The sequence below is a fragment of the Ranitomeya variabilis genome, chromosome 4 (genome assembly GCF_051348905.1).
Source record: "Ranitomeya variabilis isolate aRanVar5 chromosome 4, aRanVar5.hap1, whole genome shotgun sequence".
NCBI classification, from domain to species: Eukaryota; Metazoa; Chordata; class Amphibia; order Anura; family Dendrobatidae; genus Ranitomeya; species Ranitomeya variabilis.
The window spans coordinates 634,942,941-634,958,778 of NC_135235.1; the positions used below are offsets into that span (position 1 = coordinate 634,942,941).

General features: G+C 44.9%; 1 protein-coding gene across 4 annotated transcripts in view; it reads right to left on the reverse strand.

Annotated features, from left to right (window-relative positions):
- Window positions 1-15,838, reverse strand: part of LOC143767208 (uncharacterized) — a 521,413-nt gene that overhangs the window by 242,027 nt on the left and 263,548 nt on the right. For 2 of the 4 annotated variants that reach the window (XM_077255352.1, XM_077255351.1), the window contains exons 6-10: window positions 14,616-14,765; window positions 14,307-14,486; window positions 14,111-14,234; window positions 13,932-14,026; window positions 12,914-13,004 (exon numbers count right to left, since the gene is read on the reverse strand). The exons of 1 other annotated variant lie outside the window; for it this stretch is intronic. In XM_077255352.1, the coding sequence (XP_077111467.1) occupies window positions 12,914-13,004; window positions 13,932-14,026; window positions 14,111-14,234; window positions 14,307-14,486; window positions 14,616-14,765 (640 nt within the window). The remainder of the gene's footprint in view (window positions 1-12,913; window positions 13,005-13,931; window positions 14,027-14,110; window positions 14,235-14,306; window positions 14,487-14,615; window positions 14,766-15,838) is intronic. One more of the 4 variants, XM_077255347.1, reaches the window with a different exon arrangement.

Here is a 15,838-nt window from a genome sequence, read left to right on the forward strand (position 1 = left end):
GTTATCAGGGAGTATACTGTTGGTTTATTATTTTTATTTTTTTCTAGGAGACGAGGGCACCGCATGGATTGAGCGTATAATAAAAATATTTGTCAAAACTATGTGGTGTTTTATTTCATTAAAATACTTTATTCTGGTGTGTGTGTGTGTGTGTGTTCTATTAACCCTTTAACATCTATAGGATTAGTAATGGTAGGTATCTTATTGATGCCTCTCCATTACTAAGGCCGGCTTAATGTCACCTTACAAAAGGTGACATTAACCCTTTATTATCCCATATCCAACAGCTACTCGGGAGTGGGAAGAGAGGCTAAGCGCCGGAATTGGCGCAACTTACAGATGGGGGTTGGTATTTGTAGCCGGGGGGGGGGGGCAATATCCATGGCCCCTCTCTAGGCTATGAATATCAGCCCGCAGCTGTCTGCGTAGCCTTTCTGGCTATAAATTATAGGGGGCATTTCCCCTCTGGCGCAGAAAATTGCGCAGGAGTCCACGCCATTTATTTTATTTTTTTTATTTTATTTTTTTTAAATTAAACATATTGCCTTTAAGGCCGGGGCCACACTTGCGAGAAACTCACATGAGTCTCTTGCCTCAATACCCGTCACTGCCGCCGGCACTCGGGACCGGAGCGTTCAGCTACATAGAAATAGTGTGACTCCGGCCTAACGCAGAGTGTGTGTGTGTGCGCGGTCCAGCTACACAGAAATAGTGTGACCCCGGCCTAACGCAGAGTGTGTGTGTGCGTGTGTGTGTGTGTATGTGTGCGTGCGTGCGTGCGTGTCTTTATTTAAGGCCGGTATCATGCGAGAAACTCGGATCTTTATACCCGGCACTGCCGCCGACATTCAGGAGCGGAGTGTGCGGCTACATAGAAATACATGCAACAGCAAGCTCCGCTCCCGAGTGCCGTCGGCAGTGCTGGGTATTGAGGCGAGAGTCGTCCGAGTTTCTCGCATGTGTGATCCCGGCCTCTCTTTATGTACCATTTTATTATATTACTAAACATTGGGCTTGGTATTATCTATCGTATCTATCAATATATCTATCTAGCCATCGCTAAATATTTATAGATAGATGATAGATAATAGATAGGTGTATCCATCTATCTCTGTGTGTAAACATTATTCTTCAATGGAGTATGTAAATGAAGAGGTTGGACAAGAAATGACATCACAATTCTTTTTTTTTTTGGTATATATTTAGCTTACAAACACACACAAATCCGCATGGAAAACGCATCAAAAACGCAGGTTACCTGCCAGTGACCTCAGGTGCAGATTTGGTGCAGATTTTACCTGCGTCAAATCCTGATGCAATCCTGACCGTGGAAACATACCCTTTAGGAGCTATTGTATCTATCTATCTATCATCTACCGATATATCTATCTATATATAGATATATCGATAGATAGATGGATCACACATGCGAGAAACTCGGACGAGTCTCGCATCTTAATACCCGGCACTGTGGCTGGCACTCGGGAGCGGAGAGTGCAGTGCCAGGTATTAAGATTCGTGACTCGTCCGAGTTTCTCGCATGTGTGATCCCGGCCTTAAAGAAAAAGACACACACACGAAATCTGCGTTAGGCCGAGGTCACAATCGCGAGAAACTCACACAAGTCTCTCGCTTCAATACCCAGCACTGCCGCCAGCACTCGGGACCGGAGTGTGTGGCTGCATGTATTTCTATGCAGCTGAACGCTCCGGTCCCGAGTTCCCGCGGCAGGTGAAGTACAATAGATATAAGCAGATTGATCACATCAATTACGGTGTGATGATCGATCATGTGGGCGATAGGCTGCAGGGGGCATGGGCTACCAGCTGGGTCCTAGGTCCTTCATAGCACATTACTCGACGTGACCCCCCCTCCTTTTGAAGTGGACCGCAAGCATCAGAAAGACCACATGGTCTTACACTAGCCTTTATCCCCTTTGGGTCCCTCCTATCCTGCCCTCTGGGCTCAACCTAGATCACCTACTCAGCAGGTTTGTAGCTAAAAATGCCAAAACCTATGAAAGATCATAATTCCTTTCTGGACAGTCCTAGGGCAACAGTTCTAGCGCCAACGGATCTGGCTGTGCCCATGCTACACGTGGAGACTAAACTTGCCTTTGCTACCTGGCTTCTACTAGATATATTTCCATACCCCTGGGTGCCAGAATGAGTCAAAACAGGCAGCTATTCGCTATGTGAACATATAGTATCTCCATAACTCCTTATGGGATTATGTTTCTGCAATGATCTAGATGTTTCTGATGCTTTTTTGCAGGACTATATTACAGTGCTGAGGTGCTCCAATGTGTGAGATCTGTCACTCACAGCTTTTGGGGCTTGGCCCCCCTACAGAGATAGGTGTTCTGTTACAGCTTCACACTGAAGAGGTTTTTATAATCATATGCCAAATAAAAATGATTGACATGAAATTATATCTCCAATATTCTTCGCAAAAGAGGACGCAAGCAGAATCTTACTCCCCAGCACAGATGGTGGAGAAAGTCGTCTTGGCCAGGTTCATACACTCCTTTACGAGGCCGATGCAGTTCTGGGTTACTCAGGGAGATTCCCGATGACCTGGTGAGCCTGATGTAAAGGCACCAGGTAATAGACAGTTCCTTGAGGAAGCAAGGGGGTCTTAACATCTCCATACTGGGGTTAGCAAAGGGGGGGCTGACACCTAAAAGAAGAACTAGAGCTACATCTGGGGGGGGGGGGGTCCAAGAGCAACTAAGCTGTTGCCATCTAATTATGTGATTTGTTAGAGGTGTCACGCCCCGAGTCACATAGTCGACCGTTACCCCATGACCACTGCGGCAATTGACTGCAGCATCAGTCAGTGCTGCTCGTATTATGCATATCCTGCCTGCAGTGCTAAACCTCAACCCTGCGAGGGGCTGCAGGCACATCCCGTATCAGTGAATGGATTGTCAATGACTGTTCTGTTGGACTCGGGAAGTTTGCTAACGTAAATGAAAACCACATTTTCTCATCGGCTGATTCCTGGAAAGATGGTGGGCATCTGCTGTATCCATGAGGACGCTGAAGACTGTGTCTATGACCACTAGGCTACAGGGTAAACTGTGACACAGAGTCCCAAGAAGTTGGCGTAGTCAAAGACCTTTTACACACTGTTATAATAGGTCTGGACTTTGCCTGTTTTGGGACTAGTTGGGGAAAAGTGAGGTCACCTGTTTAAAGGTTACCCTGCTGTTGTCTGTATGAAGAAACCTCCTGGCAGCTTGAGTCTGCAGGGTTTACCCCTCTGTGCTCGTTGGCAATGTGGACAAGTCACCAACCACTGAGGCCAACATCCCTGAGCTGGGGTTGTCGGGGGGGGGGGGGGGGGGGATTTTAGAACCGCCTAACTCAGGGACCTATCTCTTAAAAGGAATGTTTGATAATGTTATGATACTAAATAGGCTTGCTCAAGAGCAGGGGACAGACACCAAATACCCTTATATTGGAGAGTTATTATTTGGTGTCATCAAGCAGAGAGAGGAGGTCATAGAACAACAGATACTAGTGACAGGGCTCTACAGACGCAGGGTGTTAGACATGACTCCTATTCATGTTTTAGTAGGTCATGTGGTGGGATTTGACAAAACCCAGGAAAGAATCCTCCAGAGGCTCTACTATCTCGAATGTCATGGGAAAATATAAAATTATTGTAGGTCCTGTCCCACCTGCCAGTTAACCACCCAGGTCAAGTTCACCAGAGAGCATCAGTATATCGTGATGGTCCGGGAATATGCAACACGATACCTGGAAGTGGTACCATTAGGAAACTCATCCGTTAACAGTATAGCCCAAATGCTGGTCCATATGCTTTCCCAAATGGGACTACTGAAAGAGATCCAGATGGACCAAGGGACTCAGTTGATGTCGAAATTCATGAGAGTTATGCAAAGCCCTGCAGATCACACAACCTCAAATGTATCACCCGCAGATAAACCTTTTCATGAGACTGTTTAACAAAACCTAGAAGTCCATGCCAAAACAGGTTCTAGAAGAGGACAGCTGAGGTTGGAACTGTTTACTCCCGTATTTGCTGTTCTTCATCAGAGAAGTTCCCCAGTCCCCTTGGGCGATTTCCCCATTTGAGCTGCTATATGGCCGACACCTCCGTGGACTCACAAATATAGTGAAGGAGACCTGGGAAGCAGAGGTTACACCCTACAGAAGCGTAATCGAGCATGTGGCCCAAATGCAAGAACGGACTGCTGAAGTGATGCTCACTGTGAGAGAGCACCTCTTCCAAGCATAAAAGGACCAGTCAAGGGTATAGAAATCGGTTGGCAAAGGTGAGACAGTTCAGCCCTGGGGATTGGGTACTCTCGCTGGTACCCATAGTGGAGTGTATATTTCTGGCCAAGAGGCAGGGCCCCCTACAAAATGGTCAAAAATGTTGGTGACGTCAACTACAACGTCCACCAACTAGGGAGAACGAAAGCCCTATCAAGTGCACCACGTCAACCTGATCAAGCTAAGGTGAGAGTGAGAGAGCCACGCAAGCTTCGAATTTGATGCCTAAGTCCAAAGCCGACAAGGAAGATATCACGTGCCCGAAAGAGGCAGTGCAAAGAATTGCTTAATTGGTAAAAGAGACCCATTTGCAGAGTTACTGGCTTGTACTCATGTCATAGAACATGAAGTCTTCACTGAGCCTCATGTCTGCCATTTCGGAATACCGAACCTCGCTGGGAGGTAATCTTGAAGGAGGTGAAGTGGCTTCTAACCCCTTTCTGCCACCGGACGGAATAGCACGTCTGATGGCAGATCCCCTGCTTTGCATGTGGGCACCGGCGGTGAGCCCGCATCAAAGCAGGGGACATGTCAGCTGTTTTTTACAGCTGACATGTGCCCGCAATAGCGGCAGGTGGAATCGCGATCCACACACTGCTATTAGCTAGTTAAATGCCGCTGTCAAACTGACAGCGGCATTTTATCAAGTGCTTCCGGCCATCGGGCCGGAAATGCGCGCACCGCTGACCCCCATCACGTGATCGGGGGTCAGCGGTGCGTTGGCATAACAACAAGAGGTCTCCTGAAGACCTCTGATTGTTAATGCCAGATTTCTGTCAGCACCACCCTGTGGTCAGCGCTCATAGCAACTTAGAAATTCTACTACATAGGAGCGATCTGAACATCGCTCCTATGTTGCAGAGCCGATCAGGCTATGCCAGCTTCTAGCCTCCCATGGACGCTATTGAAGCATGGCAAAAGTAAAACAAACAAACCAAAAAAACGTTTTAAAAAAAATATGAAAAAAAATATATATAAAAGTTCAAATCACCCCCCTTTCGCCCCATTCAAAATAAAGCAAGAAATAAAAAAATTAAAAACCTACACATATTTGGTATCGCCGCATTCAGAATCACACGATCTATCAATAAAAAAATAAAAGGATTAACCTGATTGCTAAATGGCGTAGCGAGAAAAAAAAAATCCCAAACCCCAGAATTAGGTTTTATTGGTCGCCGCGACATTACATTAAAATGCAATAACGGGGGATCAAATGACCAGTAGAATCATAATGGCAGGTCAGTTTTAACATTTAGTGAAGCTTGCAAAAAAAGACAAACAAAAAAATAAGTGTGGGATTGCACTTTTTTTGCAATTTCACTGCACTTGGAATTTTTTCCCCCCGTTTTCTAGTACATGACATGGTAAAACCAATGGTGTCGTTCAAAAGTACAACTCGTCCCGCAAAAAATAAGCCCTCACATGGCCATATTGACAGAAAAATAAAAAATAATAAAAAAGTTATGGCTCTGGGAATGAGGGGAGCGAAAAACGAAAAAGCAAAATTGCGAAAACTTCGGGGGTTAAGGGATTAAACCTAGGAGTCATTGGAGAGTGCCTGGTCTAGTCCCATAGTCTTGGTGCTGAAACCAAATGGAGAATGCAATGAAAACCAGAAGGTCAATTAAGTTTCTAAATTTGAGAGATATCCAATGCCTCATGTCGAAGAGCTTTATTGAAAGTCCAGGGCCAGCCAGATACATTACTACTCTGGACCTCACAAAAGGGTATTGGCAGATTTCCTTGTCCAAAGAGACCAACGAAAAGATGGTCTTTTCAATGCAAGATGGTTATTTCCATTATGTCAGGTAGCAATTTGGGTTTCAAGGAGATCCAGCCACCTTCTAGAGAGACACAGACAGAATCCTAGCTCTCCACAATATATATGCAACAGCTTACTTGGATGACATGATCTTAAGCCAGGATTAGGTAAGCCATCTGGGCATAGTCGGTGCGATATTTGGCAATTTAAAAAAGGCGGGGTTTTCCATCAATCCAAGGAAATGCACCATGGGATGGAAGAAGCCAAGTACTTGGGCTATGTTGTAGGGAGAGACAAGATCAAACCCCAAGGTTGATGCAATACAGAATTAGCCACAGTCACTCCTAGAATATCACTAAAGTGCTGTTATTTGGACTGCTCAATTTGTTTTGCCTGCACTGAAATGCTGTTTATTTTCTATCCGGGTGGCATGGTTTATGGAGCCTTAATAACACCGTGTCTGCAAATTGAGATACTGATTTGGCTTTTATTCTAAGTCATATTGCACGACTCGTTAAAGGGTTGATTGTGACTTTTAGGATCGCTACTTCCAACAGGTGGCGCTATAGAGTTAAGTCCTCTTTTACTCAGAAGAGGCAATTTGCATATTTAAACCAGCCTAGACATTTTACTTAAACGTAGACTTCCTTAGACTTCCTGTGCCTACTGTTGTGAATTCTGTTCTGGAGCTCCCTCCTGTGGTTGCTAATGGTATTTTTGTGAGTTCTGCCCTTGGGCTCCCTCTGATGGTTTCGAGTGGAACTGCTGCTCCGTTAGGTAGCTGTAGCAGCTGCCATCACTGATCGCCTTGCCTGGGTTTGTTATTTAAACCTGCTCTGGGCTTTAGTTCATGCCAGCTGTCAATGTCTTAGGTTGGATTTGGTTCTCTCCTTGGATTTCTCATATGGCCTGTCCTTGTCAGCAAAAGATAAGTTCTGCTAGTTCTTGTTGGTCCATTTGCTTTGGACATTATTGCTTTGCAAATATGTCTCTTTTTGTCCAGCTTGTCACTATGTCATATTCAGGCTAGCTGGAAGCTCTGGGAAGCAGATTTGCCCCTCCACACCGTGAGTCGGTGTGGAGTTCATTTTTTGTAAACTCTGCGTGGATTTTTGTAGTTTTTAATACTGACCACACAGTATCCTTTTCTCTCTGTCTATCAAGTTTAGTATTGGCCTCCTTTGCTGAAAATGGATTTCATTTCTGTGTATGTCATTTCCCTCTCCACTCACAGCCATTATTTGTGGGGGGCTGTCTTTCCTTTTGGGGTTTTCTCTGAGGCAATATAGCTTTCTATTTCTTCTTTAGGGGTAGTTAATTCTTAGGCTGCGAAGAGGTGTCTAGGGAGAGTCAGGAACATCCCACGGCTATTACTAGTGTTCTTGTTAGGATTAGGGATTGCGGTCAGTAGAGATACCACCTCCTCAGAGCTCGTCCCATGTTGCGTTTTAGCCATCAGGTCATATCGGTGTGGCCTCTTAACCACCAGGTCATAACAGTACAGCTGGCCCACAATGTGTTAAATGTATCTCAAAAGAGGGAAAAGAAAGTTCTGAGTCATTTTTTTTTCCTTTGTAGCTTGTTTTGTCTTTTTTTTCCCCTTAATCTCTGGGTGGTTCAGGATTTTGGTACAGTTATGGAGGTTCAGGGTCTGTCCTTGCGCGTGGATCAACTCGCTGCAAGGGTACAGAGTATCCAAGATTATGTTGCCCAGACTGCGGTATTAGAGCCTAGAATTCCTATTCCTGATTTATTTTCTGGGGATAGATCTAAATTTTTGAATTTTAAAAATAATTGCAGATTGTTTTTTGCTCTGAGACCCCGTTCCTCTGGTGACCCCATTCAGCAGGTGAAGATTGTTATTTCTTTGCTGCGTGGCGACCCGCAGGACTAGGCATTTGAGGAGTGGCGACATTGGCTTGAGGGAGCCAAGCATCGCGTGGTGGTCTTGACTGATCATAAAAATTTGATTTACCTCGAGTCTGCTAAGCGGTTGAATCCTGGACAAGCTCGGTGGTCTCTGTTTTTCTCCCGTTTTGATTTTGTGGTCTCGTATATTCCGGGATCTAAGAATGTGAAGGCTGATGCCCTTTCTAGGAGTTTTTTGCCTGATTCTCCGGGAGTTCTTGAGCCGGCTGGGATTCTCAAGGAGGGGGTGATTCTTTCTGCCATCTCCCCTGATTTGCGGCGGGTACTTCAGGAGTTTCAGGCTGATAAACCTGACCGCTGTCCAGTGGGGAAACTGTTTGTTCCTGATAGATGGACTAGCAGGGTAATTTCTGAGGTTCATTGTTCGGTGTTGGCTGGTCACCCTGGGATTTTCGGTACCAGAGATTTGGTGGCTAGGTCCTTTTGGTGGCCTTCCTTGTCGCGGGATGTGCGTTCGTTTGTGCAGTCCTGTGGGACCTGTGCTCGGGCTAAGCCTTGCTGTTCCCGTGCCAGTGGGTTGCTTTTGCCTTTGCCTATTCCTGAGAGGCCCTGGACGCATATTTCCATGGATTTTATTTCTGATCTTCCTGTTTCTCAGAAGATGTCTGTCATCTGGGTGGTTTGTGACCGGTTTTCTAAGATGGTCCATTTGGTACCGTTGCCTAAGTTGCCTTCCTCCTCTGATTTGGTTCCATTATTTTTTCAGCATGTGGTCCGTTTGCATGGTATTCCGGAGAATATTGTGTCTGACAGAGGTTCCCAGTTCGTTTCTAGGTTTTGGCGGTCCTTTTGTGCTAGAATGGGCATTGATTTGTCTTTTTCTTCAGCATTCCATCCTCAGACAAATGGCCAATTTGTCCAATCAGACCTTGGAAACCTATTTGAGATGCTTCGTGTCTGCTGATCAGGATGATTGGGTGACCTTCTTGCCGTTGGCCGAGTTTGCCCTTAATAATCGGGCTAGTTCTGTTACCTTGGTTTCGCCTTTTTTTTGTAACTTTGGTTTTCATCCTCGTTTTTCTTCAGGGCAGCTTGAGCCTTCTGACTGTCCTGGTGTGGATTCTGTGGTGGACAGGTTGCAGCAAATTTGGACTCATGTGGTGGACAATTTGACGTTGTCTCAGGAAAAGGCTCAACGTTTTGCTAACCGTCGTCGGTGTGTTGGTCCCCGGCTTCGTGTGGGGGATTTGGTGTGGTTGTCTTCTCGTCATGTTCCTATGAAGGTTTCTTCCCCTAAGTTCAAGCCTCGCTTTATTGGGCCTTATAAGATTTCTGAAATTATCAATCCGGTGTCTTTCCGTTTGGCCCTTCCAGCTTCTTTTTCCATTCATAATGTGTTCCATAGATCCTTGTTGCGGAGATATGTGGTACCTATGGTTCCCTCCGTTGATCCTCCTGCTCCGGTGTTGGTTGAGGGGGAATTGGAATATGTGGTGGAGAAGATTTTGGATTCTCGTTTTTCGAGACGGAAGCTTCAGTATCTGGTCAAGTGGAAGGGTTATGGCCAGGAGGATAATTCTTGGGTTGTTGCCTCCGATGTTCATGCTGCCGATTTAGTTCGTGCTTTCCATTTGGCTCGTCCTGATCGGCCTGGGAGCTCTGGTGAGGGTTCGGTGACCCCTCCTCAAGGGGTGGGGTACTGTTGTGAATTCCGTTCTGGAGCTCCCTTCTGTGGTTGCTAATGGTATTTTTGTGAGTTCTGCCCTTGGGCTCCCTCTGATGGTTTCGAGTGGAACTGCTGCTCCGTTAGGTAGCTGTAGCAGCTGCCATCACTGATCGCCTTGCCTGGGTTTGTTATTTAAACCTGCTCTGGGCTTTAGTTCATGCCAGCTGTCAATGTCTTAGGTTGGATTTGGTTCTCTCCTTGGATTTCTCATATGGCCTGTCCTTGTCAGCAAAAGATAAGTTCTGCTAGTTCTTGTTGGTCCATTTGCTTTGGACATTATTGCTTTGCAAATATGTCTCTTTTTGTCCAGCTTGTCACTATGTCATATTCAGGCTAGCTGGAAGCTCTGGGAAGCAGATTTGCCCCTCCACACCGTGAGTCGGTGTGGAGTTCATTTTTTGTAAACTCTGCGTGGATTTTTGTAGTTTTTAATACTGACCACACAGTATCCTTTTCTCTCTGTCTATCAAGTTTAGTATTGGCCTCCTTTGCTGAAAACTGATTTCATTTCTGTGTATGTCATTTCCCTCTCCACTCACAGCCAATATTTGTGGGGGGCTGTCTTTCCTTTTGGGGTTTTCTCTGAGGCAAGATAGCTTTCTATTTCCTTCTTTAGGGGTAGTTAATTCTTAGGCTGTGAAGAGGTGTCTAGGGAGAGTCAGGAACATCCCACGGCTATTACTAGTGTTCTTGTTAGGATTAGGGATTGCGGTCAGTAGAGATACCACCTCCTCAGAGCTCGTCCCATGTTGCGTTTTAGCCATCAGGTCATATCGGTGTGGCCTCTTAACCACCAGGTCATAACAGCCTACCTTTCAAGCACAACCAAGTGAGTAGAAAATTAACACTTCATCTATCACCTGCTCAGTGAAGAACAAACAGCAGATGACACACAGATCTCAGATGAAGACACAATAAGAACATTGGGGTCCTTCTGGGTTCAGCTGTGTCCAATTTAGAAAATAAAGTTGAGCATGATGTTCTTATTTTATAGTTATCCAAACTGACATGAATAATAATTAAAAAAAAAAAAAATCTGCCATTTTTAGTCACTATCGATCATCATAAATAATTTGTTTGCTGTATTGTACAGTTTGTGAGGGTAGGTGCACACGTTCAGGATTTTTTGCGTTTTTTTGCTATAAAAACGTGAAAAAAAAAGCTTACATATGCCTCCCATTATTTTCAGTATATTCCGTATGCAAATGTTGCATTTTTTTTTCCGCGAAAAAAAAATCGCATCGCATAAAAAAAGCAACATGTTCATTAAATTTGCGGAATCGCGGGGATTCCGCACACATAGGAATGCATTGATCTGCTTACTTCCCACATGGGGCTATGCCCACCATGCGGGAAGTAAGCAGATCATGTGCGGTTGGTACCCAGGGTGGAGGAGAGGAGACTTTCCTCCACGGACTGGGTACCATATAATTGGTAAAAAAAAAAAAAGAATTAAAATAAAAAATCGTGATATACTCACCCTCTGATGGCCCCGGAGTCTTCCCGCCTCTCAGCGGTGCACGTGGCCGCTTCCGTTCCTATAGATGGTGTGTGTGAAGGACCTGCGATGACGTCGCGGTCACTTGACCGCGACGTCATCGAAGGTCCTGCACACACACCATCTATAGGAACGAAAGCCGCTGAGGAGATCGACTGTTTGCTGAAGGTGAGTGAGTATAACCATTTTTTTTAATTTTTTTATTATTTTTAACATTCTATCTTTTACTATTGATGCTGCATAGGCTGCATCAATAGTAAAAAGTTGGTCACACTTGTCAAACACTATGTTTGACAAGTGTGACCAACCTGTCAGTTTTCCAAGGGATGCTACAGATCGCTTGGAAAACTTTAGCATTCTGCAAGCTAATTACGCTTGCAAAATGCTAAAAAAAAAAAAACGCGGAAAAAAACGCAAAAAGAAGCATGCGGATTTCTTACAGAAAATTTCCGGTTTTCTTCAGGAAATTTCTGCAAGAAATCCTGACGTGTGCACATACCCTTACGGTTACACAAAGTATGTCATGTTAATTATAATTGTTTTGCATTTTTTTTAATCTTATAATGAACTGACATAGAGATATCTATATAGACCAGTATATATGCACCGGTACACGTAAAGAAGAATGCTATTGAGATTTTAAGTTTAGAAGATTCTCTCATACATAGCAGTGAAGCCTGTGGCTGGTAATGTTTCTGACTTACACATCTGAGGTCACCGACACTAAGATGCTTCATAATATGTTTAGAGACATCCATTGTGCACAGTGACCTGTGATGGACAGGACTGTGAGTAAAGAGCTATCTCCTCTGCAGCAGCTCAGGAACGTGCTCTGGATGCAGAGGAGCAACATTCGTACAAAACACTAACGGAAAAAAAAACACTGAAAAGTCGCAAACTTTTTACAGAACTTTTTGATATTTTCAAGCTAGTTTAAGGAAGGTCTGCCAAAGTGGGTGGAGCATGAATGAGGCTAGCTGGTGCCCACCAAATTAATTGCTAGGGGCATAATTACACCAATCAAAAATGTTGTTCCAATCCTTCCTTAACTTGGGTACCATTTCTAGCGAGGCGCATATAGGAGAGCACCGCTGACAAGTAGTGTGTGCACATCTGAATGAATTCTGCATTACTTACCTCACCGCCCTCCTTCACTAAAGACTGGTGTGCATGGTGCCAATCTTAGGGAGATTGTCCAAGACTTTTTATTTTTTACTATAAGCCTAAAAACTAAACAGTCAGGTATTGGTAAACAGAGGCAATTACCTGTCTGCTGTACTTGGCACTGGTTAAGAGTGGTCACTGACTGCTCCTGCCAGCGATTCAGCAGCACTTCTTCCAGGCTGCTCTGTCGACAAGGCATGACTTCCGATATCATGGTGATTGACAGTCGGCTTCCCAGAACGAAAGTATCAATCAGCATGACGTCAGTAGTTACACCCTGTCAACAGAGCAGAGTGAAAGAGAAGCTGAATCACCAGTAAAAGCGGTCTGTTACTGATCTGTGTCAGTAGATATAGTCACGAGGCACAAAAGGTAGGTAGGAAGCGACTACCTGCATGCTAGTTCTTAGCACAATGTAAAAATAAAAAAAAGAATAGTCCCTGGTAACCCCATAATGACTCAGCCCCTACATCCACATCAAAAGTTCCATGAGAGCACATCCGAAAACAATCAGAACATCTAAAGTTACTCTACAAACCAGTGACTGATTAGAACCTGTGACTTCTCGGCATTTAGTGGTCACTACTCACCTGTGCGGTTATCTGTAGGAATCTCCTCTTTACACCACCCATTATCCCACACATATGTCTCTACAGTAATAATGTGGGGCAGATCTTCACCCTGAAAGAAATATTGTAAAAGTCACAAACAGGTGAAGAAGCTTGAGAAGATCCAGACAACATCTAATGTATATGATCAGCTTTATCCTGTCATATCCACTAGGTATAAAACATACACTGAATGGCCACATTACTAGAGACACCCATCTAGTAACACGTAGGATCTTCTTTGCCCTTCAGGACCTCAGATATTAATCACATCGTAAATTGCACAAGGTGCTGAGATTGTTCCCCAAGAATACTGGTCCATGCCAACAGGACAGGTTCTTGCAGTTGCCGCAAATTAGAAGGTGCTGAGATGCTCTGAACAACCAATTCTACCTCGTCCCAGAGATGCTTTAAAGGATTAAGATTTGAGGACTGTGAAGGTGGGAAAACAAGGAAAACTAACTGCCATACTCCTGGTGTAAAGGAATGGAAGATTCTAGCACCCCCTGAAGATAATTGCTTTATAACAGAGATATATTTGTGATGCTGCTAGATATACTGTAATTACAGGACACAGATGAATAGTACTATAAATATATGGTTAGGGCTGAGGTTTACTGTAGTCACTTTTATGTTCTGTCAGAGAGAGTTACAGACGGTCAGACCTGCAGCTGGACATGAGAGAGTTCCAGGGGTTAATCCTGCAGTTGGGAACAGGGGAGAGACTGTAGTTGTAGTGCATATTTCCTACTGCTCATAGTTGGCTCTTGAGGCACGATATTAGGTGTGCGGCCCAAGCGAGAAATTTGAATAGAAATACATGCTGTCATGCTCCGCACGGGAGAGCTGCCGGCCCCTTTGAACATTGTGATGCAATCCCCATCCGAGTTATACTGCAATCTGACTCTTCCCATACACTGGTGGATTAAACAAGACACAAGACCTTCAGAGCCTTCTACACATCATAGGGGAGATCTCATGACACCTTCTCTCCATCTACCTGATGATGAGAATCATTGTGATTTTCTTGTTTACAGTCCTGTTGAAGAAGAGGACGGGGGCATCTCTCTAGTGTTGTCCTCCTACTGTATAGAACTGAAAAAAAACACATACAGGGACTGAATCCATTCTTTACATACAGATAATTATAGGCTGTGTGTATTTAGACTTGTCTATTACCTGGTGATGTGAGGGGCTGAGGAACCTCCATCATGACGTCCTTGTACAGATCTTTGTGTCCTTCTAAATACTTCCACTCCTCCATGGAGAAATAGACGGTGACATCCTGACACCTTATAGGAACCTGACACATACAATGACAGTCATCCCACGAATCCCTTGTTAGCGTTACTATATAATGTCCCAGCAGTGTCACCTCTCCAGTCAGCAGCTCAATCATCTTGTAGGCGAGTTCTAGGATCTTCTGTTCATTGATCTCCTGATTTATCAGGGGGTGAGGTGGAGGCCCCGTGATTGGGCTCAAGGGTCTTCCCCATCCCTCAGACACAGGGGCCTGACAGCGTTCACTAGAGGTCTTCTTCACTACTGTGTAATCCTGGTTATGGAGAGACACATTAATAAATCTCACTACAGACATTTCCAGAGTCCTCACCTCTCCAGTTCTGTCCATCTGTTATTCCCCTAGATAAGAATGATGTAATGTGACATCATCAGAATCTCTCACCTCTCCAGTAAGCCGAAAGAGGATCTCTAGGATGAGGTGTAATATCCTCTCCGCCATCTTGTCCCTGTCCCTATCCATCCTTGTAGGGTCACTCAGGAGAATTCTCTTATATAGAAGATCTCCACTGAGAGGATCCGATATTGTAGGAACCTGAATGGGAAGAAGGTGACTATGTAACATCCTAAAGATCCCTTCTAAGAAATCTCCTGAGAAGTTTCAGTCTTCATATGATCACTACATCCAGTCATGGCCCCGTTCTGCCCCCTGTATAACACAATCCCATTATAGTCACATACAGAGATTTATCACAGAATATCTCCGATCCAGCACCAAAAACACAGACCAAATCTACAAGGAAAATCTAAATTACCTCAGCCTCTTCCTCCTGTTCCCAAATAATAGGGTCACCTGGTTCCCCACAAAGAGGATGTGACAGCACAACCACCAGCAGTGTCACCAAGCATCTCCACTCTGTTCCATGGAAGCATTCAGCTGTCCATCCCCCAAACACTGGAGAGAGAGTGAAAGTACCCTCCTACCTACCCACTAGCTCAGGTCCTGAATGACAGCATTTCAAAATTCTTGGCCATTGAAATGCTGCCATTCCAGATGATGGAAATGGACAGTTTTTAAAAAAATTGATGGTGGTGGCTGTCCCACTGTATGTGGTTCCCATATCAGATACATGGACCAGTAAACATGGTCAGAGACATTATATTTCCCTAACTGTCCACTGGGTAAGTGTGCTAGTGGCTGGGCTTGAGGCACAAGGCGTTCTGGCGCATGTCCTACCACCACCACCGAAGATTGTTGGATCTTTTTTGTAAATTTTGCCTCTTCCTCCTACTCGGCTTCCTCCAATGCCTCCTCATCCTATCAGCCTAACACCTGCACCACCAACAGTGGGAAACAGAAAACTGTTCTGAAACTCATCTGTTTGGGGGAAAGATCCCACACCACACAGGAGTTGCGGTAGGGGATCAAACAGCAGACAGATGAGTGGTTGATGCCGCAAAAACCTCAAGCCCTGTCTGGTGGTGTGCGATAATGGACAAAGTCTCATAGCAGCTCTGGGCCTTGCTGGTTTGATGCACATCTCTTGCTGGGTGCATGCACTGTATTTGGTGGTGCAGAGCTTCCTCACATATTACCCTGATATTTCAGAGCTGCTACTGAAAGTGTGGGCCGTCTTTATGCGCTTCTGGCGTTCTCACCCTGCTGCC